The 26,102-nt window shown below is 41.0% G+C and overlaps 1 protein-coding gene across 3 annotated transcripts in view; it reads right to left on the bottom strand.

The window, feature by feature from the left end:
- The window catches only part of ZNF608 (zinc finger protein 608), a 117,306-nt gene that overhangs the window by 61,645 nt on the left and 29,559 nt on the right, over nucleotides 1-26,102 (bottom strand). For all 3 annotated transcript variants that reach the window (XM_010370958.2, XM_010370957.2, XM_030927875.1), the window contains one exon: nucleotides 5,237-5,492. In XM_010370958.2, coding sequence (XP_010369260.2) covers nucleotides 5,237-5,492 — 256 coding nt within the window. The remainder of the gene's footprint in view (nucleotides 1-5,236; nucleotides 5,493-26,102) is intronic.

The raw sequence follows: 26,102 nt of genomic DNA, 5'->3' as shown, positions 1-26,102 counted from the left end.
ATCACCTGAGGTCAGGAGTTCGACACCAGCCTGACCAACATGGAGAAACCCCGTCTCTACTAAAAATTAAAAAATTATTGAGGCGTGGTGGCATGTGCCTGTAATCCCAGCTACTCAGGAGGCTGAGACAGGAGAATCACTTGAACCCAGCAGGTGGAGGTTGCAGTGGGCCAAGATCGTACCACTGCACTCCAGCCTGGGCAACAAGAGCAAAACTCTGTCTCAAAAAAAAAAAAAAAAAAAAAAAGAAAGAATCATTTCTTTCTCCAATTAAATACTCTGAAAACACTGATTCCCAAAGTCAATTTCCTTCCTTGAAAAATGCATCAAGTGAAGAAGGTCCTCATACAAACAAGCATTCCTCCTCTCACACCAGGTGCTGAGTCTTCTCATTAAAACAACAGTCACTATGGTAAGCTGCCCTTTGTATATCCATTGCCCCCACCCCCGAAAAATCTGATTCTCCGAGCACAATTCTGTATTTGCTACATTAACAACTTTCCTTAATACTATGGGGTTCTGAATCATCTCAAAAATAATTCAGCAGAGGCCACACAGAAATAGAAGTATTGCATCTGGCTCACTTGAGAAATCAACAGTAGGGTCCACTCTTCCCATATCAATAACTTAGGAAGAGTGGTACTACCAGTTGTTTGTTAAGCCTCTTAAATCCTCTGTGGAGTTCATGTTGAGGAACAAAGCCAGACCCTCTTCTTCATCAGCACAGTGATTCAACAACTCTGCTCACCTGCCACAGCATCTTGATGGACACTGTCTGTGAGGTGAGCAGGACAGGTGTCCCCATGTCCATTTTATATCTGGGAAAGTGAAGCAATAACACATGTGTCTTCCTTACAGGGAAAAGGTCAAGGAACTTGCAGAGGGGCTAAGACATAAACTCTTCGCCACAAGACAGTGGTTCTCAACCTTATTTGCACATTAGAATCACCTAGGGAGCTTTGACAAAACACCAATACCAACCCAGACCAAAATGCCAAACCAGACCAAAATGCCAACCCAGACCAAAACACCAAACCAGACCAAAACGCCAAACCAGACCAAAATACCAAACCAGACCAAAATGCCAACCCAGACCAAAATGCCAACCCAGACCAAAATACCAAACCAGACCAAAATGCCAAACCAGACCAAAATGCCAACCCAGACCAAAATCCCAACCCAAACCAAAATGCCTGCGGTGGTGCCTGGGCATCAGTGGATTTTAAAAGCTCCCAAGGTGATTCAAAGGCACAGCACTGAGAACCGTCTTTGGCAAGTACCAGTTTTCTTTCTCTCACTTTCTTTTCTTCATGGCTTTACTTAACCAGTAAGAAAGTGAAAGGGTCGTGAATGATAGAGTGGCAGAGCAGTAGTAAATAACAGTCATAACAATGGCGACAGACGCAGCTAAACCAAGTATGTTTTCAGGTAAGGCAAAAAAAAAAAAAAAAAAAAAAAAAGCCAATAAGAAACATGATTCAATAAAAATCAAAAGGAAACACATTCATAAAGTCTAAAAAGCCAAGCTCAGCACACATGTATTACACATATTGCTATATACACTATGTTTTTTTTCTGTTTTTTTTTTTTTTTTTTTTTTAAGAGCAAATTTTCAAACAAATGACTATACAGAGGCATGTGTGTCCCAAATGGCAGGAATAAATGCTAAGGAAATTCTTTCCAACATCTGTGAGTAATTTTGTACCATACATCATTGGTCCTATGCATTCACCTTAAAGAAAAAAGATCAGAGTAGAATTACCAAACATCCAAATGCAGTAATAGTTTTTCTCTCCTATTAGGCATGATCTGAAACCCATTAATTTTTTCCAGAGGGAACTTCACTAGTAACACTTCATTCGTGAGCACAGCTTGGTTCTTAGACAACCAGTACTTCATGTACTGGCAGTAACACTAGGGGAAAGACTATGACTAAAAGAATCCTCCTCTAAACACAAGAAACAATTAAGTATTGAATGGGGATCCTCCTAGTCTAGTCTTGCAATTCCCAACCATCCAAAGAAATCACAGTAATATTCAATATTCCCCAAAGAGTACAGACATGAACTCTTAAAATTCTAGGACCTTAAAACACAGGCACATTTATGACCTTCACACACATATGATCGCACGTAACAAATTAGGTTTGTGGAAAACACTATCAGTTACACAATACTCTCAAAGTGAAAATACCAGGGACAGGATTTTATTCAACTCCATCTACAGGACATTAGTCAAAGGCACCTGACAGTTTTATAAATGCTCAACTTGAAGCTCTTTGTTAGTGAAACCTCATACTACAAAACTATTGTAGCTTACTCTCCCCTCCCCTTCTCCTGGAATCCCTCTCTTTCAGCCCTGCCAAATAACTGGCTCCCAATGTGTTTGTTCTGTGTCTCTCTTTGTTTTTCCCAAAAGAAAAAAATTAATGGTCAAGTGGGTTTAATTTTTAAATTGGTACAAGAGCTTTAAACACACTGTAGTGAGAAAAATGCAAATGGAACGCTCTTGCAAATGGCTGCACATTAAACATACATCTTATGACCCAGGCCTTTACTAAGACGAGTTCTTAAATTCTTTGGAGGTCAGAAGTTTAGTTTATTCAGCAAGAATAACTCTATTAACAGCTCCAGCTCCTTCTTGTCACCACAGTAAACATCCACACATTCCAAATCCTGGAAAATGTGAGGCAGTAAAGAGAAAGCTGGAGCTGCCAACAGCCTGAAAACCTTCTAAAGCTATCAGTCCATTGTACGAATGTACAGAGATATCCACAGAAATGGATGGATCGGAGCACATATAAAAGCAGCTACGTTGGACTCAGGAGACCAGTTTTTCAGAGGACAGAGTGGAACTGGTGAGGCTTTATGTACATCACTATCAAATAATAATAATAATAGTAATAATATCTTACAGCTCTTTAAGCAGATGCCCAGAATTCCACATCAACTTATGTACTGCTATAGTTTTCAGACCCAGATTTTTTTCCTAAATAATCCTATCTTTGAGAAGAGGCTAAGGTTAAAAGTCAAAACTAAGCAGACTTCTAAGCAAAGTGAAACATAACTCAAACTTTACAGCTGTTCCAGAAAGTCTGTGGCTAACTTTACAACATCTACCACCCAGTGAGGTCACACTGCAGGAACTTAGTCCTACTCCACACTTGAATAAATAAAATCATGACAAGCAATAAACTGATGGAAGTGCTAAGTCATAGCTAAGAAATGGGAAGACAGCATTTCACCCTAATGAGTAAATTATCCAAGTACAAAAAAATCTGATGTTCAAGTTTAGGGAAATTAACCCTTACACTTTCCAAATATTTTGCTGTTCCTGAAATTGTGCACCTAAACAAATTCACTGTGACCTTATTAAGGTCTTGAATCCTTTTTTATACTTTTCACACCGAAGTGTCAGTCTGAAAGCCTTATCCACCATTTCCCTTAGAGAAAATGAAAGGGAAGGCAAACTGCACAACCCAAGGGAATAACATGATAGAAGCTTGCTCCCCACATGGGACCCCTTGTACTGGAGGGTGACTGAACAGACAAGCAAGATGAGACAAATTCTGGCTCCTCCGACATCAGTTCCTCCCAATGTGGTCCCATGGTATTGTTTCAGATGGCTTCCCAGAATATCTGAAAAACCCAAATTAAAAGTACAAAAAGAAAGAAGAGACCCAAAACTCAAACATTTCTGAAGCCAAAAAAGTAAATTTTAATCACTTCCCTCTGAGCAAACAAGAGCTGACCATAGTCATACTTTCAGACCTTTTCTCTGATTCTTTCTTGTATACTGTCTTTATTTATACTTACCAGTGCTATCTACAAATATTTTTTATTTAATTATGAAACATATCCTACACGAGTATATTTAATGTAATATGTAGAATTCAGAGTTCTCTAAGAACCTTTGTTTTCTACCTTGAAACAGCCTGAGCCATTTTCTACCTTTTAAGAATTATACTCAACTCTTGTCATCTGATTTTCATTTATTTTTATTTTCTTCTATCATTCCCCAGTTTGTCACTATCCTTAACGATTTTTTCTCAACTACTTCTTGCCCAGCAGTTACCCTCAATATTCCCCATTCACTCAGTCACTTTTGAGTACATTTCACCTTCTCCCTTTGAGTTTTGGCCCTCAAATTTTCCCCCTTGATTCAGAGGAATCAAATGAATAACAGTGACTCTCAGACCCTTCTTGTTACCCTCATCCTGCCCTTACTCCTCTGGCAAATGACCATGATATCAACAAACTGTCATCTCCTTTATCTTTGACCAATCGAACTGACAGGGGAAAAAAAGTTCCCCACCCCTTCATTTTTCTTTGTTCCCTGGTACACTCTGAAGCACCCTGCAGCATGCTTCTTCCTTATCCCTTCTACTCTACTCATTCCCCAACGGAGCACTGCAGCTCGTCTTGGTACTTAGTTTTCAATTATTGGTTGGCTTGTTTTGGTTGGCTTGTTAATGACACTGGCCATATGAAACACGTTGTACCTGGTGGTCATGTGCTATGAGACATGGCCAAGATTTGGATCCACTATCGGCATGGCATATGCTCTGATGTATATTCCAGTAGCAATGATAGATTAATCCTGATCCATTTCCTTTGAATCTTGTTTCTCTTGTGGCTAATGGACTGCATTTACCAAATGGCTTGCCGAGTTAAGGAACAGAAAAGGTTTTATGTCTCTGGCCATAGAAGAGAAGTGACAGGCTTACTAGGGCTTAAGTCTTTGGCCCTGGCCTCATTACTTCTGTGCACCAGCTGGCCACAACCATATCATGACCATGATCCTCACTATGTACAAGAACCTTGGCTCAACTCAGAAAATAAATATAAGCCTCCATAACACAAAAACAACCATGTCAAGACAGACACATTGGTTGGCACCCTAAGAATTAAATAAACTTGAGATCTATCTCCCTTCCTAATTTCCACCATACCTTTTAGGGGCAGAGTAAACCCTAACCCGCTTCTCACAGTCCTTCCATGTTAGCATTTAAAAGAGGAGAATGACTTTTCGAAACACCTGACTCATCCGCAATGTAAAAGCAGCCACGCACAAGAGGACAAACACAGTTCTTCCTTCCAACACAAATCCAGAGAGCGGAAAAAAACACTTTTCATTCCTCTCTGAATACCGCAAAACAAATTCTCCTCACAGGTGGACATAAATACATCATGGGGAAGAGGGCATGGGGAAATATATAAAAATAAATTGTATTTACCTTCTTCCGTTTCATGCCACACGATCCCTTCCAAATTCACACTGGTCCCAGGTTCACAGGGCCCAAGACACTCTGGCTCTGTCACTACTCCAACTTCACATGTATTGACACCCACAGAGCGAGTCCGGACCAAAAGCTGTTCAACCGGTGCTGCAATATTGGATGAAGATGGGGAAAAGTAGGAGGGTAGAATCTGAGGCGTGAGACTGCTGGAAATCGGCGGTGGTGGCGCTGGCACTGTAAACAGGGGATCAACCTGAAAGACAGACAGGCTTACTGCAGTAGTGCTGCATTCCGTGAATTCCTTTTAATGCAATTTGCTTATACCACTTCTAGAATATATCACCATTCCAAATTCCATTTGCAATTATAATATGCTTTGAGTGTTTTAATGGTGCCAAAATATAAAGTAGAATAGAAATGAGCATTTTGTTTTTTCATGCCAAATAAGGTAAACATGAGAGCGCTAGCTCCCTGAATCATAAGCAGGCCTTCAGTGTTCTTCTAAATTCGTCATTGGACAACCGTTAGCCTCAGCAGACGTGAATGAAACATGTTTTGCAAAATTAAGGCTACTTCTCACATGTAATGAAATCTCACTTTAAAAATTATAACATTTTCCAAAGGAGAAACTCCAATAAACACTAAAAATTTAAGTATAAGAGATGAACTAAAATTGTTTTCAAAGCACTTTATAAACCATAATGAATTAAATCGCTACTAAAATATATTAGCTTTGCTGAATATATAAAATATATGAACTTTAAAATCTACACCAAAACATAAAAAGTGGATATTGTTAGCATGTATTAAGAATCAACTCCTAATTAAGTGTTCTATTGCAAAGTTTAGCAGAATTCATATCGGGGGGAGATAAATGCGTGTGCCCCACATCAACAGAACTTGAGTTTCTCCAATGCACAAATTCTTCCGTGGTTAAACTGGTAAAGATCCTTAATGAGCTTGATTAAGGCTCAGCCACCATCTCTCTAAATACAGGAAATGTACATCGCAGCCAACTACAAGATCTTGTGGTGCAATGACATCCCCTTTGCACCGCTATCCCCAGGAGAGCAGCAAAGGAGTTCTTCATCACAAAAAGTTTAAAAGTCTGGCCATAATGAAACCAAAGGCTATGCATGTACTAAACAGTACATTCATTTGGCCCATTGTAACAACTGCTAGGACTGCTACAGATAGCTTTGACCCTGATTATTGGTTGTGAAAATGCCACACACAAAGCCCATTTGTACCAGGACTCCAGATTACCTATGTCTTTGTGTTGCACATAGAAACGGTCTGCATTTAAGGGATGACACCTCACATGTATTATCAGTTGGGCTAACAAATCCTGTATGTAAAAAGGACAGATCGAAGATCATTCTGGTAAAAATGTTACCTTATTCTGCTGTTCATAGATTCCCAGTTATCCACTGTAAGTTATCTTTTGTAGTCACTTGGCTACAGGCGTGAGAGTATATAGCCTTTGTTGTTGGTTTTTTTTTTTTTTTTAAAGAAACAAAACAAAAAGAGTGTATTTCAAGAGTCATATGAGGAAGTGTGCTCCTAGTTAAACAGCTGAAGCAGTCATCTGTGTGGGCTCCTTGTTCATATGACTGTAGGAACTATTTCTACAGTTTGCATTTCACTAAAATGATAAACTGACGTTCACTTGCCTGAGTGATCCAAGATGCAACAGAACAGCCTTTCACCCATCTGCATGTTAAAAAAACTTAATTTCCTGCTCTCAAAGCTGCCATAAAACTTCTTTTGCTCCATGCTTTTTATTGTTCTGCATTCTTGATCACAGAGCCCAGGAAAGAAAAGCATTTAACAGCCCCAAACCCCAGGTACTGTGATTTATGCTTTTGTGTAAATGTAGCTTAATGTGGATCAAAGTTCACATTGATAGTTCTTATTTTAAAACTGAACTGACAAATGAACAAAGGGGTTCTGAGAGAGGAAATTTAACGGGGAAAAAAACAATGCGACTAGTAGTCTTTATTACAACTAAAAGACTGTGTGAGATTAGAATCACTTTCCAGAGTCAAAAATAAAGACCAAAGAAAATTGGGGTTTTTTTGCATGCTTTCCAGCTTCTTAATTTATATAGTTAGCTGTAAATTGACTGCAATTTGATGTCACATGTATAAATTGAAAAGAAAAAATAGAACATTATTCTGAAAATATTCTTCACATCACCTGATCAACAGCCTACATTAATATCAAGAGAACAAATGTAGCTTGAATAGGATGTATAAGAAAATGAAATAAAATTAGAGATGAAGAGTCTTACAGGATATCAATTCTCTGATTTGGAGGTGAGAACACAACGGGGCAATGAGAGTTTGGTGGCAAGACATACTAACACTAGGATTGGCGCCAACTCTGATATTAACTAGCTTATGACCCTGGAGAGTCATTCAACCTCTCTGAGGCTCATTTTCCTCAACTAGAAAACACATTCTTGGCCAGGTATAATGGCTCACACCTGTAATCCCAACACTGTGGGAGCTCCAAGCAGGAGTATCACTTGAGGCTGGGAGTTGGAGACCAGCCTGGGCAACACAGCAAGACCCCCTTTCTCTACAAAAAAGAATTTAAAAATTAGACAGGCACAGCTGGACGCGGTGGCTCACGCCTGTAATCCCAACACTTTGGGAGGCTGAGGCGGGTGGATCACAAGGTGAGGAGATCCAGACCATCCTTGCTAAGATGGTGAAACCCCGTCTCTACTAAAAATACAAAAAATTGGCTGGGTGTGGTGGTGGGTGCCTGTAGTCCCAGCTACTCGGGAGGCTGAGGCAGGAGAATGGCGTGAACCCGGGAGGCAGAGCTTTCTGTGAGCTGAGATCTTGCCTGCACTCCAGCCTGGGCGACAGGGCAGGACTCCGGCTCAAAAAAAAAAAAAAATTAGCCCGGCACGGTGGCATGAGAGTAGTCCCAGATACTCGAGAGGCTGAGGTGGGAGGATCAATTGAGCCCAAGAATTCAAGGCAGCAGTGAGCTATGATCATGCAATGGCACTACAGCCTGGGCAACAAAGCAAGTCCGTCTCTTAAAAACAACAACAAATGCATTCTTCAGTCACCTAATATTGATGACAAATCTCATCACAACAGAGTTTCTAGACTAAATCCTTATTTCAACATAACTCCACCTATAGATATATTTGCATGCAGAAACACACACACACACACACACACACACACACACACACACCTCTCTCTCCCTCTCTCTCTCATATTTATGTAATTTCCAAGTTCAAATTTCTATGGAACCGGAATGCCTTAAGGGGAGAAGCCAGAGTACTCTGGGCCTACTTGTAAGTTAATTGTGTTTGTTTCCATTAACACAATCCAAATGTAACCATGAAAGTTCAATTGATATTTATAGCAAGAACCTTTGAGCCCAGTTCAACATGTTTTAAAATGAGAAAGACAAGGTTCAGAGAGTTTGACTAAATATAAACTTAATCATAAATAGTACCCCGACGTGATAATAGTCTTTAGACTATTTAAGGCTTTTAAGGCTTAAACCCGATAGTTACTATTGTTTTGAGGTTCACATCTTTGACGTGCACAAGTGAACTTCTCTGTTCGTTTTTCTACTGTAGTATCGGCTTTTCATGGTGACTCAGAACTGCCACTCCCATAGGTACCAGACCAGCACTACCAGTGAGAGGAGAAACAAATGAGAGGAGAATCGCACCTTCCCGCCATTCACTGTGAGATGTTGGGATTGGGGAGGAGGTGGAGCACAAAGTCTACCCATGTGGTCTACCATAGGCCCCTCTTCCTTAGAGGTAGCTAAGGAGAACAGGATTTGCAGGTGGGAATTACAGCCACTCCCAGAGGTGTTTTTATTTGGCAGGTATGTTACTTTTTAAAACATTCCAATTTTTTTACCAACACTTTAATAAATTAGGGAAGAATTTAAATTTCTCCTCTTTCGTAAAATAATAATTGAGGCCGGGCGCGGTGGCTCAAGCCTGTAATCCCAGCACTTTGGGAGGCCAAGACGGGCGGATCACGAGGTCAGGAGATCGAGACCATCCTGGCTAACACGGTGAAACCCCGTCTCTACTAAAAATACAAAAAACTAGCTGTGCGTGGTGGCAGGCGCCTGTAGTCCCAGCTACTCCGGAGGCTGAGGCAGGAGAATGGCATAAACCCGGGAGGCGGAGCTTGCAGTGAGCTGAGATCCGGCCACTGCACTCCAGCCTGGGCGACAGAGCGAGACTCCATCTCAAAAAATAAAAATAAAATAATAATAATAATAATAATAATTGAATAATGTGCTCTCCTGGGCCCACATTCCTCATGGCATCAGCTGACAGGACTGGGCTTCTCTGCAGCCTTGCCACGTGACTTGCCCAACCAGAGAATGCTGGAGTTTGTGCTTCCAGCCTCTCCCTGCAACAATCACAGAATGTCGCCTAGCCCAACCTACTCAGTTGAGAGAAAACTGTGGCCCGTATTTGCACAAGTGTAATAAGCTATCTCCAGTGGCAGCCCAGGTACACATAAAACGATAGCATCCCACAAGCAGAAAATTGACAGGAGTTCAACATACACTAGGAAACAGAAGAAGAGTGGAAGGGAAGTAATTCAAAGAGTGTGGCCAATTCTTTCGGCTAGGTAATGCACTCAGCAGGAGCTGCTCCCCCGAAAAGGTTTCAGTTCTCTTGTGTCTCTCAGTGTCAAAGGTGAAGTCACATGTATCATATGTAAAGCAGGATTTTAAAGCATTTTCAGTAGTTATTTTTGCCTTATACAAAAGATCAACTCCACTGCACCCTGATTTCTTAGGTCACTGATCCATACACTGAACCATAATTTCTTCAGCCAATGAAGGTCATGAAGGCAGAGGGTGGCCACAGTTTCCACAAGGACTCCCTGCAGTAAGGCGGCAGCATACCACACCTGGAACCTCTGGTTCTGTTAGCAGACAGAATTGGGTTCAAATGCTGACCCTGTCAGTACCTGCTGTGTGGAACCCTGAGCAAGTTACCGGGCTTCTCTTCTCTAAGACTCAGTGTCTAGTTCTAAGAAATGGGAGTAATAGTAACAATTACCCCCACAAGAGTTGTAGTGAAGACTCAGTGAGATAATCCGTGCCAAGTGAATGCTCAGCAGTGCTTAGCTCAGTAAACACTGGCTTAAAAGTCCCTGGTCTGATATTACAGTTCCCTACCCTGCACACAACCTTCCAAAGCTCCTTTTTATATCCTACTATATTTAACATAAAACTATAATCCCCTCCAAATGCATGGTTAAGTGCGGTTAAAGTATGTTAAAAATATAAGAAAGGGGGCTTAACCTTGAGAAGCTCAGCCTGGGGAAATACTTCTTTCATACACTGGCATCTGGCAGCAGTCGACTGGCTTAACCCACCCCCATTTTACAATTTTATGGCAATGATGGGATCACCATGAAGGTCCTGATGAGTCCCATACTACTACAGAATCTCCTCCTCCTAATCTCTAGTTGCAGCTTTTTTTTTCATGTACTGCTGCCCTAACAGTCAGCTCACCTCAACTCTTATCACACATCCACCCAATAATTACTACCTGCCGTGTGCCAGGCACCGTGCAACCTGCTAGAACAAGAGTGGCCCAAACAGACCGGGTCCTTGCTCTTGTAGACTGACTGTGTAGTGGGCAAGACTGTGCCCTAGTCAGATAATCATACAAATACAGCAAAATTACAAGGATAATTGTAGAACTACAACCAAAGGACCTTTCATGGTGGCCTGGGAGCAAAAAGTAGGGTGTTAATGGAAGACAGGGTGGGGCAGGGATCTGTCTTCATTGGGAGTTGGAATCCCAGCTCTACTGTTAGCTACAAAACTTTAAGCAAGTAGTGATGGCTCTGGGGAATCACCGCCTTCATCTGTAAAATGAAAATAACCCCTGGTTCATGTGACTACTACATAAGATCATACAAATAACTTTAGCTCAGGGCCTGGTAGAAGGTAGCACTCAGTAAATAGGGGCTACTGCTATTGTCAATATTAGTATCATTATTACAAATATATCTGAGACTTGCAATCGATAGACTGGTTTGGCCCTATGGGACCAAATGCTACTATTTGCTGCATTCAAAGGCAATTCCCAAGAGGCAACTACAAATCCCTTTCTGAGGGGAGTAACACAATATAGTTCTAATCAGATACTCCTCATTTAAAAATCAGTGTGGGGGATTGTTAGTCTAATAATACTAATAACTGGAATAAAATATCAGAATAGAGAACTGGCCTGTTTCAGCAATGGTTTCTTTGTCAAAGCTCTTTTCTGTCATCTTGATAGGACACTGATGTAACCTATTAGAGCCCAAAAAGAGAGGAAAGCAAGAAAGCAGCCATCTCCACCAGAAAAAAAAAAGACCCATAAGTCTAACAGCTGGTGGTGGCAGCCTGTCAAACTGAGGAAAGTTAATGTCAAGAACAGACGCGCGGCAGTCTCTCACTGTTATTTTTGCATGATTATTCCCAGGTGTTGGTGCATGCTGAGCAGTAGCCTGGCTATTTATCACAGGAGAGAGCCTAAGAGCATGGGAGCGGGGAACCGGGAGGCTGAAGGGAGACGGGGAAGAAAAGGTTATTTACACAGATAGTGGCACTTAGTGTGTGTAATCAAAGGGCTGGGTTAGGGGCGGGTAATCTACAGGGAAACTCTGGCAATGTTGTCTCTGTTCACCTTCTTTCAAAGGCTTCCTGAGTGCTGATGGGCAAGGAAGGATCCAAAGCTGGAGTGTTGGTGGGGACAGCTTTTCATCACTGGGGCATTTCACTGTGTTGGTCAGTGATGCTTTCAGTACCAGGAAACCGACAGCCCATGAGGATAGGTGGCCAGGGCAGGGCTGGAGAGTGCTCCCTCGAGCACTCCTGCTCCACCCAGACCCAACAAAGAGACATTCAGGTGGCTCTGCTGCCAGGTAGAAGGAGAAGGTGAAACCCAGGACTGCCAAGAAGCAAGCCTCCAGAAGGCAGAGAGATTTCCTCCTTTACCTGGAATCAGGTCTAAACCCTGACAGGGAAGCTTGCCACAGCTTTCTCCCATCTGTTGCCAAAAATATCCACACCTATCCTGCTATTAACCCCTCAATCCCAGGATCGCCAACAACCAGAGGGGGAATGGTGTTTTATTTTGCTCAGAGCCAGTATTTTTATAGTCTATAAGAATGCTGGGGCACGATTACTTAATGCTCACTTTTTCTCCATATCCTGGTATTGGGCTGTTTTATGAGATTGCCCATAGTCACCTCTTCATTTAAAAAGCATCAGAAAGAGACTCCACTACCATAGAAATCACAGCTCTTTAGAGGTGACCACTGCTGCAGTCTCTTACTTTGCATTTTAACCACCCTTTTCCTGCCTGACGTCACTGCTTCACTAGCAAAGCAGGGGAAGCTTAAAAAACTGTTTGCTTAAATTAGGCACTGATCTTCTCTCCAAAACGAATCATCAAGGCTGAATTTCCATCCCTAAAGGACAAACCTGTAACAACTGAATTTTGGTCACTTCTAATTCCGCCTTTCGTAAATGCGATAGAGACAACTCTTCCTTTCAGAACCATGATCAAAGCCATTTACGCTTTGCAGCTTGCTGAGAAAATAACATGGGCAAATTCTCACAGAGGGTCTAAGGTACCAGACTTTTTCTATCTCCTTTAATTCTCACAACATTCCTATTTTATAGAAGCAGAAACTGAAGATCTCAGAGGATGGGCAACTTTATCCAAGGAGCTGAAATTTAAGACCAAAGCTCTCTGATCTTAAAGTCCATGGGCTTTCTCATAAAAATAGTAACATCAGCAGCTACTTTTTAACACATACAACATAGAGGGATTATAACTGTCTTACCACATATAGTGTAGGAGGGATTATACTGTGCATTCTCTCTTTTGATCTTTACAAAATTGTTAAGGGAAGTATTTTACAGATGAGGAAAAGGAAACGTGGGAAAAGTTAAGTAACTTAAAAGGTCACTCAGGGTCGGTGGCTGAGCCAGAATTTGGCCCCACATTGGTCTAACATCAAACGCAAACCCTTCTAAATGTAAAATAGAAGATGAGATGGAAAGAAACCTTTCTCCACGGGTAATTTCTGACCCTTTTCTGTATGTTGGAAGCAATATACCTGAATCACCCTTTATTACCCATAGTTCAGAATAGTGAATCTCAGGCTTGCAAGCAAACACTACAATCCCTTCAGAAACCTCACTTTAAAACCTTACTGAAACCAAAGCTCAGCTTTTGTTGTATTGTTATTGCTGTTTTAAATCATCCAATTCTAAAATTACCACTATGCACAGACTGGGAATTATACTGCCATTTCCACTTTCTCATTACCAGGTATGAAGACCAACCCTGCCCTCAAGTGCTGTTCAGGCTTAGCAGCTGATCTGGTAGGACTTGGCCTGGGGATAGACCAGCGCTCTGGCCCCAATGGACGGATGCTTCCACCTCCAGCCAGAACCCCGACCATGCCAAAATTCCAGAATGCCAAAAATCCGAGGTCGGGTGCAGTGGCTCAAGCCTGTAATCCCAGAACTTTGGGAGGCTGAGGTGGGTGGGTCACCTGAGGTCAGGAGTTCAAGACCAACCTGACCAACATGGAAAAACCCAGTCTCTACTAAAAATACAAAAATTAGCTGGGCATAGTAGTGGCACCTGTAATCCCAGCTATTCGGGAGGCTGAGGCAGGAGAATCGCTTGATCCCAGGAGTCGGAGGTTGCGGTGAGCCAAGACTGCACCGTTTCACTCCAACCTGGGCGACAGAGCGAGACTCCATCTCAAAAAAAAAAAAAAAACTCTGGGGTCTGCATGGCACCGCTTTGGGATGGAGAGGAAAGGGGGTCACTGACTGTTCATGTCTGACTGCCAGAAGGGTCCCTATATGCAGGTCTCAAAGCAAGAGAATGTACACATACACAGCTACATGTGTAAAATATGCTTTAAACAGCAGGGACTATTTATAACTCCATTCTCTAGTCATGACGGTTTTCAAAGCAAAACAGAAGGTACTGAGTACGTAAAGATGGAATATAATTAAACCACTCTACTCAATGTCTTAAATTTCTTTTGTTATGAAGCCAAATTAAATTTCTCCCTCAAAGACCTTGAACTGTGTAGCGTTCTATAGCAAAGTGATATTGGTGGAGGGGGAGCAGACACAGGGACTCTTTTCTACCACACCACATCATTTGTCACATACTTAGCCTCAGTTGTGTTCTTTGAAAACCTGTCCTACTGCTGAGCCACAGATACTTAATCTGTTTCAAAAGTGCCGCTGACATCTTTCACTACTCACAGAGCTGTGTGTGCTTTAAATAGTAGCAGTAAATGATCAGTGTTTTCATATCTTGTTCATAAGAGTTCTCTGATTTCCTCTCATCCTATTTCCAAAGACACTTAAAGCACAAAAATAAGCCACAAAGAAAGGAGACCATCGTAAAGGTACTAAAAAAGTCTGTGTTCTTGGATTAATCCTTTTCACAAGGCCCTTTGTACAAAGCTGAAAAGTTCCACGCAAATTCCATTTCTATCAATTAGATCTTGTTCCCAATCCCTTAAGAGAGAAACTTTTTAAAAAGAAAGTTCAATGGAAAATTCTGGATGTTCCTAAACATGGCTGTGCCTACATTAGCCAACAAATCAATTTCAAAACACATGAATAATGCATGTATCTTAGTTGATATTGGTCATTGATAAATACACTGTCCTTGTGTGACCTTTATTTCTCCTTGAAATTAGGTTGAAATCAGGGAAAGGTTAGAAGTCGCTCATCCTTACGCTTCTGGATGCAGACATGATTTTAAGAAGAAAGAAAGGCAGGGAGAAAAAAGAAAAGCCCATTTTGGAAACCACCATATTCCGATTTCTCTCAGCTTAACATCAGTTATTTTTCTTACCTTCTTTTAGGGAATCTCACTTGCAACCACCTAAAAGGAGTGTTTTCAACCAAAATTTTACACATTTGAATTACAAACTCAAAACATGCTGGTCATAACAAATGACATGACAAAAACGCCTGAGTCGCACTGTATGGGAGCTATGTGGTGTCCTGTAAAGATTGCGGTGAGCTGAGATCCATACAAAGGGAAAGCCACAGAAGCATCCAAAACATCGCGGGTCGGCCACAGAAGAAGACAATTTTGACTCCCTGCCCAGGATGCTATCTTGGTACCACTCACTTTCCTCCCTGCAAAATCTGAATATTGCTCACATATATTCAACATATGTCTAAGAAGCCTCTTATGTGTGTCTCTTGCCTCTTCTTTCCATACCTCCCAAATGTTGACCCAAAACATTGATCAATTTTAATAAACTAAGCAAAGTTTTGAAAATGTAATTTCATTCTGAATCACAGTGAAGCAACTGGGTAAAGCTCTCCATAGTTTATCACAGATGGAATGGTTAGAGAGAACATGACAAGGCTTCCCCATACACCATCTCTATACATGCACGTATACCGTATTTCCATCCATATGTAATACTTAGCTACATATCTATTGTCAAGGACTCTTTAAAGAAACATTCATTCTTACTACACATCTAGAGAAAGGCAAGGGTGGGTTTTCTCATCTGATTGTGTAAACTGAGGAAACTTAGTCTTAAGAGATAAGTTACTTCTCAGGGTCAGGAGCCAAAACAAGAGGCCATAGCCTGTCCCAATGGGGTCTATCATGCCCTCTACCAAGTTCTAAACCTAAACCACTTTTAAAAGTTTCTTCTCACAGAGCCCTACACATGCAAAAAAAGCTGCTTGCTCACAGGTCCATAATTCGGTTTCCCCACCTTGAGAACACAGCAGATTTTATTAATAAAAGTCAACAGATCACTCTCCAGGGAGAACCCTCTTCTAACAGTTTCTTGTGCGTTCTTTCAGAAATTTTATCCATACAGAAACATACAGAGGAAGAAGGAATCACTTTTCATTGTACAGCCTTCTGTGCTGCTTGAATTTTAACATGACCATATACTATTTTATCATTTTTTAAACTAACTTTTTAATGAAAAGATGCTAGGGCATTCCACTTTAGAGTAAAAGTAAAGCAGAGAGGAGAGGGTAGATGCTTGGAGACTATTATTTCAACTCCTCATGCAGAGGTCCTGAAATCCACAAGTGAGTCCAAGGTGGCATAAGGACCCAGTTTGTGTGACAGGAATCATGTATTAACCCCAGGCCCTCCCCTTTAGATGGGTTGCCGTTTAAGCCGCCTCACTGTTCGGGAAGTCATTCCTTCATCCAACAAATTATTGCCAGGTGCCACAATATGCCAAAGGTGAGGAGATGAGCAGTGGTCGCAGAGCCAAGTGTGGTCAGAGCTGAAGATGGTCAGTTAAGCCCAGGGCATTGTGGGAGCACCAAGGGGGTGGGGCAGGGAGTGTGTTGAGCTGGGTGTTAAGGAAGTGGAGGACTTAGCCTGAAGGGATGGGAGGTGGAGTGGGGCTGGGCAGCTCTGGATGGTACACTCTGAGAAGGGGCTGGCAGCTTAGGGGGTGGGGGAGCAGAGAGAGCTAAGGCTGGAATACCCGAGAATTCACAAGAGCCCAGGCCAGGCTAAGAATCTGAGGGGTTACTGTGAAGTTGGAAGTGGGCACTGAGGATTTTAAAGCAGGGGCACGGGAGGATCCGATTGTTCATGTGGTAAAAAGCACACTGGAAGCCATGGGAAGACAGATGAGACAGGGCAAGACTGGAGGAAGGAAGACAAGAAACTATTACAAATTAGCTGGGTGTAGGTACGTGCCTATAATTCCAGCTACTCGGGAGGCTGAGGCAGGAAAATCACTTGAACCCAGGAGGCGGAGGTTGCAGTGAGCTGAGATCGCACCACTGCACTCCAGCCTGGGCAACAGAGCCAGACTCCATCACAAAACATAAAAAAAGAAGCTATTACAGTACTCCAAGAAGACCTGGCGCCTGTGTTGGGGTGGGGGAATAGGGAGGAGGGGTCAGACTCGGGAAGGTGGCAGAGAAGGGCAAACTCAAAAATGTGCCCCAGGGGTCTGTTTCAGTTGGTGACAGTGTCATGGCCTGGGATGGGGAGGATGGGCAGAGGATCGTCTGTTGGGCAATGTCTATCAGGCAGATGGATAGAATTAGATCATCCTAGATCACCTCTGTGACCGCTGGCAGAGAGAAAGTAATGAAACCAGTGGAGTGGCTGAGATGGCTGAGGGAAAATGCAAAGAATGTAAAGAGAAGGGGCGAAACCCTGTAGGCCTCCATAGTGATGGAGCACAAAGAGTGAGAAGGAGCAGAGTGGCTGGAGAGGTATCGGCAAACCTGGAGAGTGGGTAACTAATCTAAGGAGCGGGGCTCTAAGAGTAGGGAGGTCTGGGCAGTCTGGTGTCCGATGACGCCACAGAGAAGCCATGAGAAGACACTGCCCGTCCATGGTCCCTGCTTTCCTTCCAGCTACCAGAAGAACAAACAGCTGGCTTTTTAAAACCTGTAGATTCCTAATAATTCCCTTAATTTCACTCTAACAGCCACTGGCAGCCTCACAGTGTTGCCCCTACACCAACCTGGAAACTTTTGTTTCAATTTAGGTGAAGAAATGACTCCACACCATGGCTGCAGTCACCTATTTTTCCATTAGATGACTCATGATCTTTGAGAAACCAGATCCCATCCCCAAATGCCATGACCCCACCCACCACCTGATCCCGGCCTTCCCAGAATGGCGTCCAAGGCACATGCCCCTTAATCACCATTGGTCCCTGAACAGAGATAAACTCTCTCTCCTTCCCTTCTCTCTTACTACTCTTGTATCTTTATATTCACTAGTTCCCTAAGGTGGTTCCACTCCACAAATCCCATTTGAATATCCTCCCTTTCCAGTCTTAGAGCAATGAGCCTTTAGGAGAAGGAATATCGAGGGCAAGTGACCCTGCTTAGGGATTTCTCAGTCCACAGTCTAGTTAAAAGGTCACCAAATGATGGTCCATGGTCCACATCTGGCCCACTGCCTGTTTTCCTAAGGCCTGAAAGCTAAGAATGTTTCCTACAGATGAACTTTTGCAATCAATGTAATGACAGCAAACATTAACTTTGAACACTTATTAAGTGGAATGTTATTCTCTCCCACAAAAAGAATTTCATTCTTCTCATCAGTAGATCTGTATTACCAAAAATTGTGCTCAATAATTGTCACTGGATTTTAATTTTTGTCAATTAAAAAATTGTGTGGAAATCTGTTTTCTCTCTTGTTATTCAAGTGTCAACATAATATATGTGATGTTGCCTCTTGGCCTGCAAAACCTAAAGTATTTACTATCAACCATTTACAGAAAAAAAATTGCCAATCCTTGCTCTAGTGAATTCAAGAGCTCATTTAGGTTCACTCTTGGACGTTAATATCTGTTGGTGGAGAGGGGGAGGGGGAGTTAACAGTATGTTGGAAGAGGGCAGGAAGGAAGGGAAAAAGGAAGCAGGGAGTGGAGAGAAGTGTAGGAGATTTTGAAAGTAAACATCTAGATCCATGTCCGAATGAAAAATAATAATAAATGTACCTACTACTACCTAACTCTTAAAAAAACCTAAGAGTCATAAACCAAAAGAGATATGAGGAGCCACATTCCAGTTCTAACTTAAGCAGTCATAACGTAAAACATTAAATATTTATTGAACGTCTTTTTATTATACTAGCCATTGTGCTGGGTGCTAATAATAACCAAGACAGACAAGATCTCTCCCTTCATGGAGCTTACAAAGAAGTAAACTTTTTTAAAAAACAACACTGTCAATCTATGATAACCTCTCTATTCCTAAAAGAAGAAACTTACGGATCCTATATAATTGCAACGTGTTTTTGGTATATTTTCAGCTCGAAAACCAGGATATTTTATCTTAATTCCCCCATAAGTGAATGAATTAGATGAAAAAATCAAGTTCTCAAACACATTCTGTTGAGAACTAGAAATGAAACAGCTCTCCTAGAAACCTGGGGTGCTTTCATCAAGAAGTCTAGTCATGGATGAACAACGAAGACCATCAGTCCCAGAAGCTACTTCTCACAGAGTATGACAGGTCAATGTCACATGTCACATGTCTCACTAATGCTTTTGAACTGGGTAATAGAGTGTAATAAATAGGAGTGTGGTCTCTGTGCTTCAATCTCAGATCATTTACTTACTAGTATAATCTTGAAAATTTACTTAACCTTTCTAAGCCTCAATTTCCTCACCTATAAAGTGGAGATTATAGTATTACCTCATTGTATTTAATGTAATAGACACCTCAAACGAGAGATCCTACATAAAGCCCTCAGTATCTCTATCATATAAGTGTTCAACAATGTTACTTATTACTGTCCTTGCCAATACCAATCTCAATAACAAATGTTCATAAGCCTTTCTTAATTTGTCACATGGCTAAACCAACACATTAAAAACATACTGCTATAGTCTCTGAAAACCAGAGGATAATTTTCAAATTAAATGAAACACTTCAAAATACCTAGGGATGAATTTATAATTGAATATTTAAGGTTCTTTAGAACCAACTATATAGTAAGATTTTATTTGGAGGGAACAGTGATTTTTCCTCTTCTAAAAGCTGACGTCCTAAGAGAAATCCCAGGCTAAGAATGAGATCAGTATCTTCTACTTCTAGTGTCAACATCCATCAGAATTAAGAATGCTTGCCTCCGCAATTTTATAGGGGTACTTCAAGAATTAAATGAAACAAACTCTATGAAAATGGTCTCAAAAGAATACACGAATTGTAAATAAAAATAAATGTTATTAACCATTTCTTCTTGCACAGTTACCAAGTCACCTCATTTATTCTTTAACACAAAAAAATGATGCCACAAAGAAATGAAGGATAGCAGGGGTGGTAAACAGGACCGCACTCTCTTGGCATCACATTTCCAGAATATTCATTATTCATTTCTACAAATGTGTCTAATATCCAAGTACAAGCACCCCATGGGTGACAGAGCTTGCCATATCTGCAGCAAAATAAATATTTCTATTATGCACTCCCTTAACCATTAAAATAATTTCTAGCTAGTTGACAAACACCTGCAATATAGTTTTAGCATTATCTAGACTACATTTAAATCAAGTTGATTTGAATCATGATTTAAATAATCAGTCAAGAAAAACTATTATCTTCTAAAATTAAAAAGTGCATGCTTATTTTTTGCCATAATGGTAATATACACACTTCATAAAGCTCATAGATATATGTACATATACTGCTTTTTAACAGAAAATATTATTTTTAAGTGGTGTAAAAAAATATTTTTAAATGTTATCATTATTTTTATTTTTAATATTACCAACCAGCCCTTACTTATGCATACATATTTTACATAATGAAAACCTTCCCCTTTACCTTTAATGCATTTATCTCATATTTTATAGCTGCATTAGAAACTCTAATATAGTTGCTTTAGGTATCAAAACTAAATGAAGCATCTATTTAAATCACTGAATGGTTATCTTCTCTAAGTTAATCATGGGTATTTTTCCATAGTGCATTAAAATCTAATAACCATCACCAAAACAACTTAAATTTAAATTGTTTCATTTAATAAAAAAAAAAAAGGAGGGGATTTCCTTCAACCACAAGTCATTTAAATAAGCAGCTTGGTTAATTACCTTTGTTCATCAATGTTAATACTTATCAATAAACATTTATTTCCTGACTATAGTGCTTATTTTAATTACAGTCCTAAAATATACCAGGAAAAAGTAGTGCTCATGTCAAAGCCACTCTTAGGAAGTTGGGAAATAAACTTGCCACCTAGACTTAAGGTCTAAAAGTACTGGATATAAAAGGAAGTACTCAGTTAAATCTTACATGACTTTTGTTTTGGTGGAGAGGGGTAGGGTAGGATAGGTGAAATTTTTTCAAGGTAGCTTTAGTGTTAAGTGCATTCTCCTGAATTTTTGCATTCGAGAGCTCTAATAACTCTTTAAACTTTAATAAGTTATTAACAAAAGCCCCACTCCCAATCTTTGTCACAGAACATAATTTTATTCTGAATAAAAGTTGTACATTTTGGCTGGGCATCATGGCTCAAGCCTGTAATCCCAGCACTTTGGGAGGCCGAGGCAGGCGGATCACCTGAGGTCAGGAGTTGGAGACCAGCCTGACCAACCTGGAGAAACCTCATCTCTACAAAAATACAAAATTAGCCGGGCTGCGGTGGTGCATGCCTGTAATCCCAGCTATGCAAGAGGCTGAGGCAGGAGAATTGCTTGAACCCGGGAGGCGGAGGTTGCAGTGAGCCAAGATGACGCCACTGTACTCCAGCCTGGGTGACAACAGCAAAACTCCGTCTCAAAAAAAAGTAAATTTTGATTAAATTTTTACCCTCTGACACATCTTAAAATTATATAAATTTCGGCCGGGCGCGGTGGCTCAAGCCTGTAATCCCAGCACTTTGGGAGGCCGAGACGGGCGGATCACGAGGTCAGGAGATCGAGACCATCCTGGCTAACACGGTGAAACCCCGTCTCTACTAAAAATACAAAAAAACTAGCCGGGCGAGGTGGCGGGCGCCTGTAGTCCCAGCTACTCGGGAGGCTGAGGCAGGAGAATGGCGTAAACCCGGGAGGCGGAGCTTGCAGTGAGCTGAGATCTGGCCATTGCACTCCAGTCCGGGCGACAGAGCGAGACTCCGCCTCAAAAAAAAAAAAAAAAAAAAAAAAAAAAAAAAAAAAAAATTATATAAATTTCTCTTAAAAGAAATGTGATTTTTAAAACTCATTTTTGCTGGCCAGGAGCAGTGGCTCATGTCTGTAACCCCAGCATTTTGGGAGGCCTAGGTGGGCGAATCACCTGAGGTCAGGAGTTCGAGACCTGCCTGGCCAACATGGCAAAACTCTTGTCTCTACTAAAAATTTTTTTTTAAAAAATGAGCCAGACATGGTGGCAAGCACCTGTAATCCCAGCTACTGGGGAGGTCGAGGCAGGAGAATTGCTTGAACCCAAGAGGTGGAAGTGGCAGTGAGCCAAGATTGCACCACTGCACTCCAGCCTGGGTGACAGAGCGAGCGAGACTCCAACTCAAATAAATAAATACATAAATAGATTCATTTTTAAAAACCAGTTTTTTAAAAATCACAAACCATTTTGATTTAACCATTTCTTTGCAATCTAATCTTTGATCTCAAACACTAAGCAAAGATTAACCAATCTTAGCAAAAAGGCTTTTTTTGAGGCTCTGGAACAATACAGTCCAAGGACATGCAAAATTAAAAGCAGTAAAATGACCTTAGATATTATTTAGTCCTTTTATTGTTGTTGTTGTTTTAGTTTTACAAATGAGTAAAGTTAACTCAAGACCACAGGAGTTTGTAGCCAACAAAGACCCAAAACTTAGCAGAAGTTCTCAAAGCCCACCATGTGCATGCAACGTGCAACCTGGTTTCATCTCTGCAGTACACAGAGTTCTGGGCGGGTGGGAGGCTCCGGGTGTGTCTGTGGCCGGCCAAGTGTCCCCATAGCGCAGCAAAGGAGGAAAATGAATACTATGGCTGGTACCTTTTCCTCTTATAAATCCTTTTTGCTTTCTCTTGCCTGTCTATAAAGGAGAACCACACCTTGACGCATGGGCTCAACACATAACATGGCTGAACAATTAGTGCTATCTCACTACTCCACCCTATCACAATCTGAGCACAGGCCCTCATTCTGCAAACTTCCTCCCTGGTGGCCTCCTCTTCTTCTTTCAAAGTGGCATGGCACCAGATGCCATGGCCCCACTCCATTCACCTTGGAGTAGGTGGCGAAAGCAAAATTAGGACCTGCCATCCCACCTTGTACATCTTCCCACTGAAAGCAGGTCATCTTTCTCTGCTTAGCACTCTTTAAATGCCTTGTTAGGGGAACAAAAAAATTCTCTTTCACATGCGTTAGAAAGTCTAATATTTTGTCAAACAGAAATGAAAAATAAACCTAATCTAAGCTGTCAAAGAATCATGAAATGCCTCTGGCACTTCCATCAAAGTATGCAGAATTGTACGAACTCTTTGAAGAAATGAAACTGCAGTTTATCAAGTGTGATTTATAAGCAACACTGATTTAGCTGGTAGATAACATTGCTGTCTAATCATTAGTAGTCAGACAACAGCCATGTGAACACATCAATTATGGGCCACTGCCAAAAGCCCTTGAGATCTTGGAGATTAACAGCCAATCCTCTGTTTTACAAGCTCACATCAAAAAGAATATTAATAAGAGGAGGGGCAATGTGAAAGCTTGTCAGAGTAATTCAGCCACTAAAACAAGGCATTTTTTTTTTCTCTCTTCTCTGTTGAATTGGCCCAAGGAAGAAGCTGGCATCAGCTACAAAGTGCAATGCTGCCAATTTCTTGGAAAATGTTTTTCACTAGCATATGGGAACTTGTAAGGGTCTGCAAAACTGCTATTTGGTGAATAAAGATAGGCAAGCCTTCTCCATATCCCTTTTTAATGCTGGAATGAAACAAATGGAGTCATTATTAAATTATTTTTAAATTAACATGCACAAGAGGAAATCCACTGGCTTTTTCTCTACCCTCAAAATCAGAAATTTTGTAAAATTTCTCATCACATATGTGCCATTTTTAATACTTCTGCCATCTACCAATATGTGACTCAGAGAAACTACTAGTACTGACCTGCACATTAATGAGTTTCTTGAAATTAACATGGTTCTTTACAATGTAGAACAAAAATCAAAATGCGCTAAGTGCCTAAATTTCTTCTTTCCAAGTCTTTGAAGAAGACAGATGTAAATCCCACTGATATTTCTGCAATTAGAATTAAACTAGCTCTGACAACCCATACACAGAAAGCACTTGCAAAAATGTATGTCACAGGCACAGCATTTGTTTCAGTGATGTCTGTATTTAACATACACACCAGTGAGGACTGCTATATTTTTGTAAATGATCAGATTAAACCAAACAGCTGGCAACTAACAGTTTAGTGGGGTTCCAGCAGGCTCCCTAATATATGAACATAAACCACACTGCAAAATGTGTGGTCTGGGTTTCTCTGCCACTTACAGATTTGTTTGCATTCATATCTGCAGAACACTACATTTACCAAGCGTTTTCCTGTTATTTCACTTGTTCACCACTTCAAAATCAGCATGGGGTGGTGGGAAAAACATTAGGGGAGGAAAAAGAAGCATGGGGTTCCTGTTGCTTCTCAGTAGTTAAGCTATTTGCCCCCTAAGTCAGTCACTTAATTCAAGGGCTTGTTGACAAGCAATGGTTAAATCAAAGATTCTTTATGTGGGGATCAAAGATTCTTAATCTGGGGTTCAAAGATTTGTGGAGCCTCAGAAACTTTGTAATCACAGAAGCAAAGATTTATACGTCTGCGTACTTTCTCTCTTCCTTTTCCTGTAGAGAGAGTCCATAGATGCCCAGTAAAATCCTAACCTACCTAGGAGATGAGAACTGACCCAGTGGTAAATTCAAGGGCAAGAGCTGTGCCTCTTCTTCATTACAATGCATGCTCAATAAACATTTGCTAGGCTAAAAGCACAGGCATCATTCTTAACCTCAGTTTCTTCACCTGTGAGCCAGAGAAATAACATACTCTCTTATGATCTTTGAAGGCTGTCAAAACAACAACAACAACAACAACAACAAAACCACCAACAGGAGTATGGCTTTGGAAGTACTTAAACATAATTTAAGGTGCTACTGAATTCAACAAATGTTCCTTGGGTAGCCACATGCCAGGCACTGTACAGAGATTACAAATTATTGATTGTATTTTTTATTTTAGAAAAGAAATAGCCGGGCGCGGTAGCTCACGCCTGTAATCCCAGCACTTCGGGAGGCCGAGGCGGGAGGATCACGAGGTCAGGAGATGGAGACCATCCTGACTAACACGGTGAAACCCCGTCTCTACTAAAAATACAAAAAACTAGCCGGGCGAGGTGACGGCGCCTGTAGTCCCAGCTACTCGGGAGGCTGAGGCAGGAGAATGGCGGGAACCCGGGAGGCGGAGCTTGCAGTGAGCCGAGATCCGGCCACTGCACTCCAGCCTGGGCGACAGAGTGAGACTCCGTCTCAAAAAAACAAAAACAAAAACAAAAAAAAAAAAAGAAAGAAAGAAAGAAATAGCCTTCTCAGTAAGTAATTTATCTGAGCGAATGTATTTGGGGGCAACAGGGGTGTCTGAAAAAGGAAACCCTTCCAAGGCTTTGTTGATACTGTATTAGAAGCTCACTCCAAAAGATGTTAGATTTCTCATTAACGGTTGCCATAATCTTCTTTTATAATATATCTGACTATGAGGTTTCTCTATCACCTTTCTGATTATGAAGTTTCTTTTTTCTACCACTTTTCTGGCAAAAATTGTGAATGGTAAGAAAAATAAAACTTAGTAGAGGCTCTATAAAAACCATGCTATAGCTACCTAACACAGCAACAACGGAATTCATTCAGGCGAAACAGACTTTCATGGTAAACATGTATAGCTTCAATCTGTTGAATGTAAACTGAAAAGTACACTTTTTGGAAAAAATAAATTTTAATAACATGTTGTGTTTGATGGGCAACTTCCAGGTGAAAATAAATCAAACCACTGTTCTTTTCAACAACAATTATGGCTATGAATGACCTATGATTAAAGTGTCAGAATGGGCCGTGCTTCATGTTCTTACACAATTTCAACAGAGAGAAAGGGGCCAAATTCATGCTTGAGCTCGTAATATCTAATTACACTCCAAACTCCTGGGCTGGCTTTTTTTTTTTTTTTTTCCTTTTTCTTTCTCTCTCTCTCTCTCTTTTTTTCCACAAATTAAATCATTAGCTTGGTTTAAACAACTTTTCAAAGGTCACACCTAAGCTATATGTTATAATAATCGCTTCTCTCTTACTTTTGAATAACG

Source organism: Rhinopithecus roxellana, chromosome 3, assembly GCF_007565055.1.
Source record: "Rhinopithecus roxellana isolate Shanxi Qingling chromosome 3, ASM756505v1, whole genome shotgun sequence".
Taxonomy (NCBI): Eukaryota; Metazoa; Chordata; class Mammalia; order Primates; family Cercopithecidae; genus Rhinopithecus; species Rhinopithecus roxellana.
This window is presented reverse-complemented; position numbering and strand designations above follow the sequence as displayed.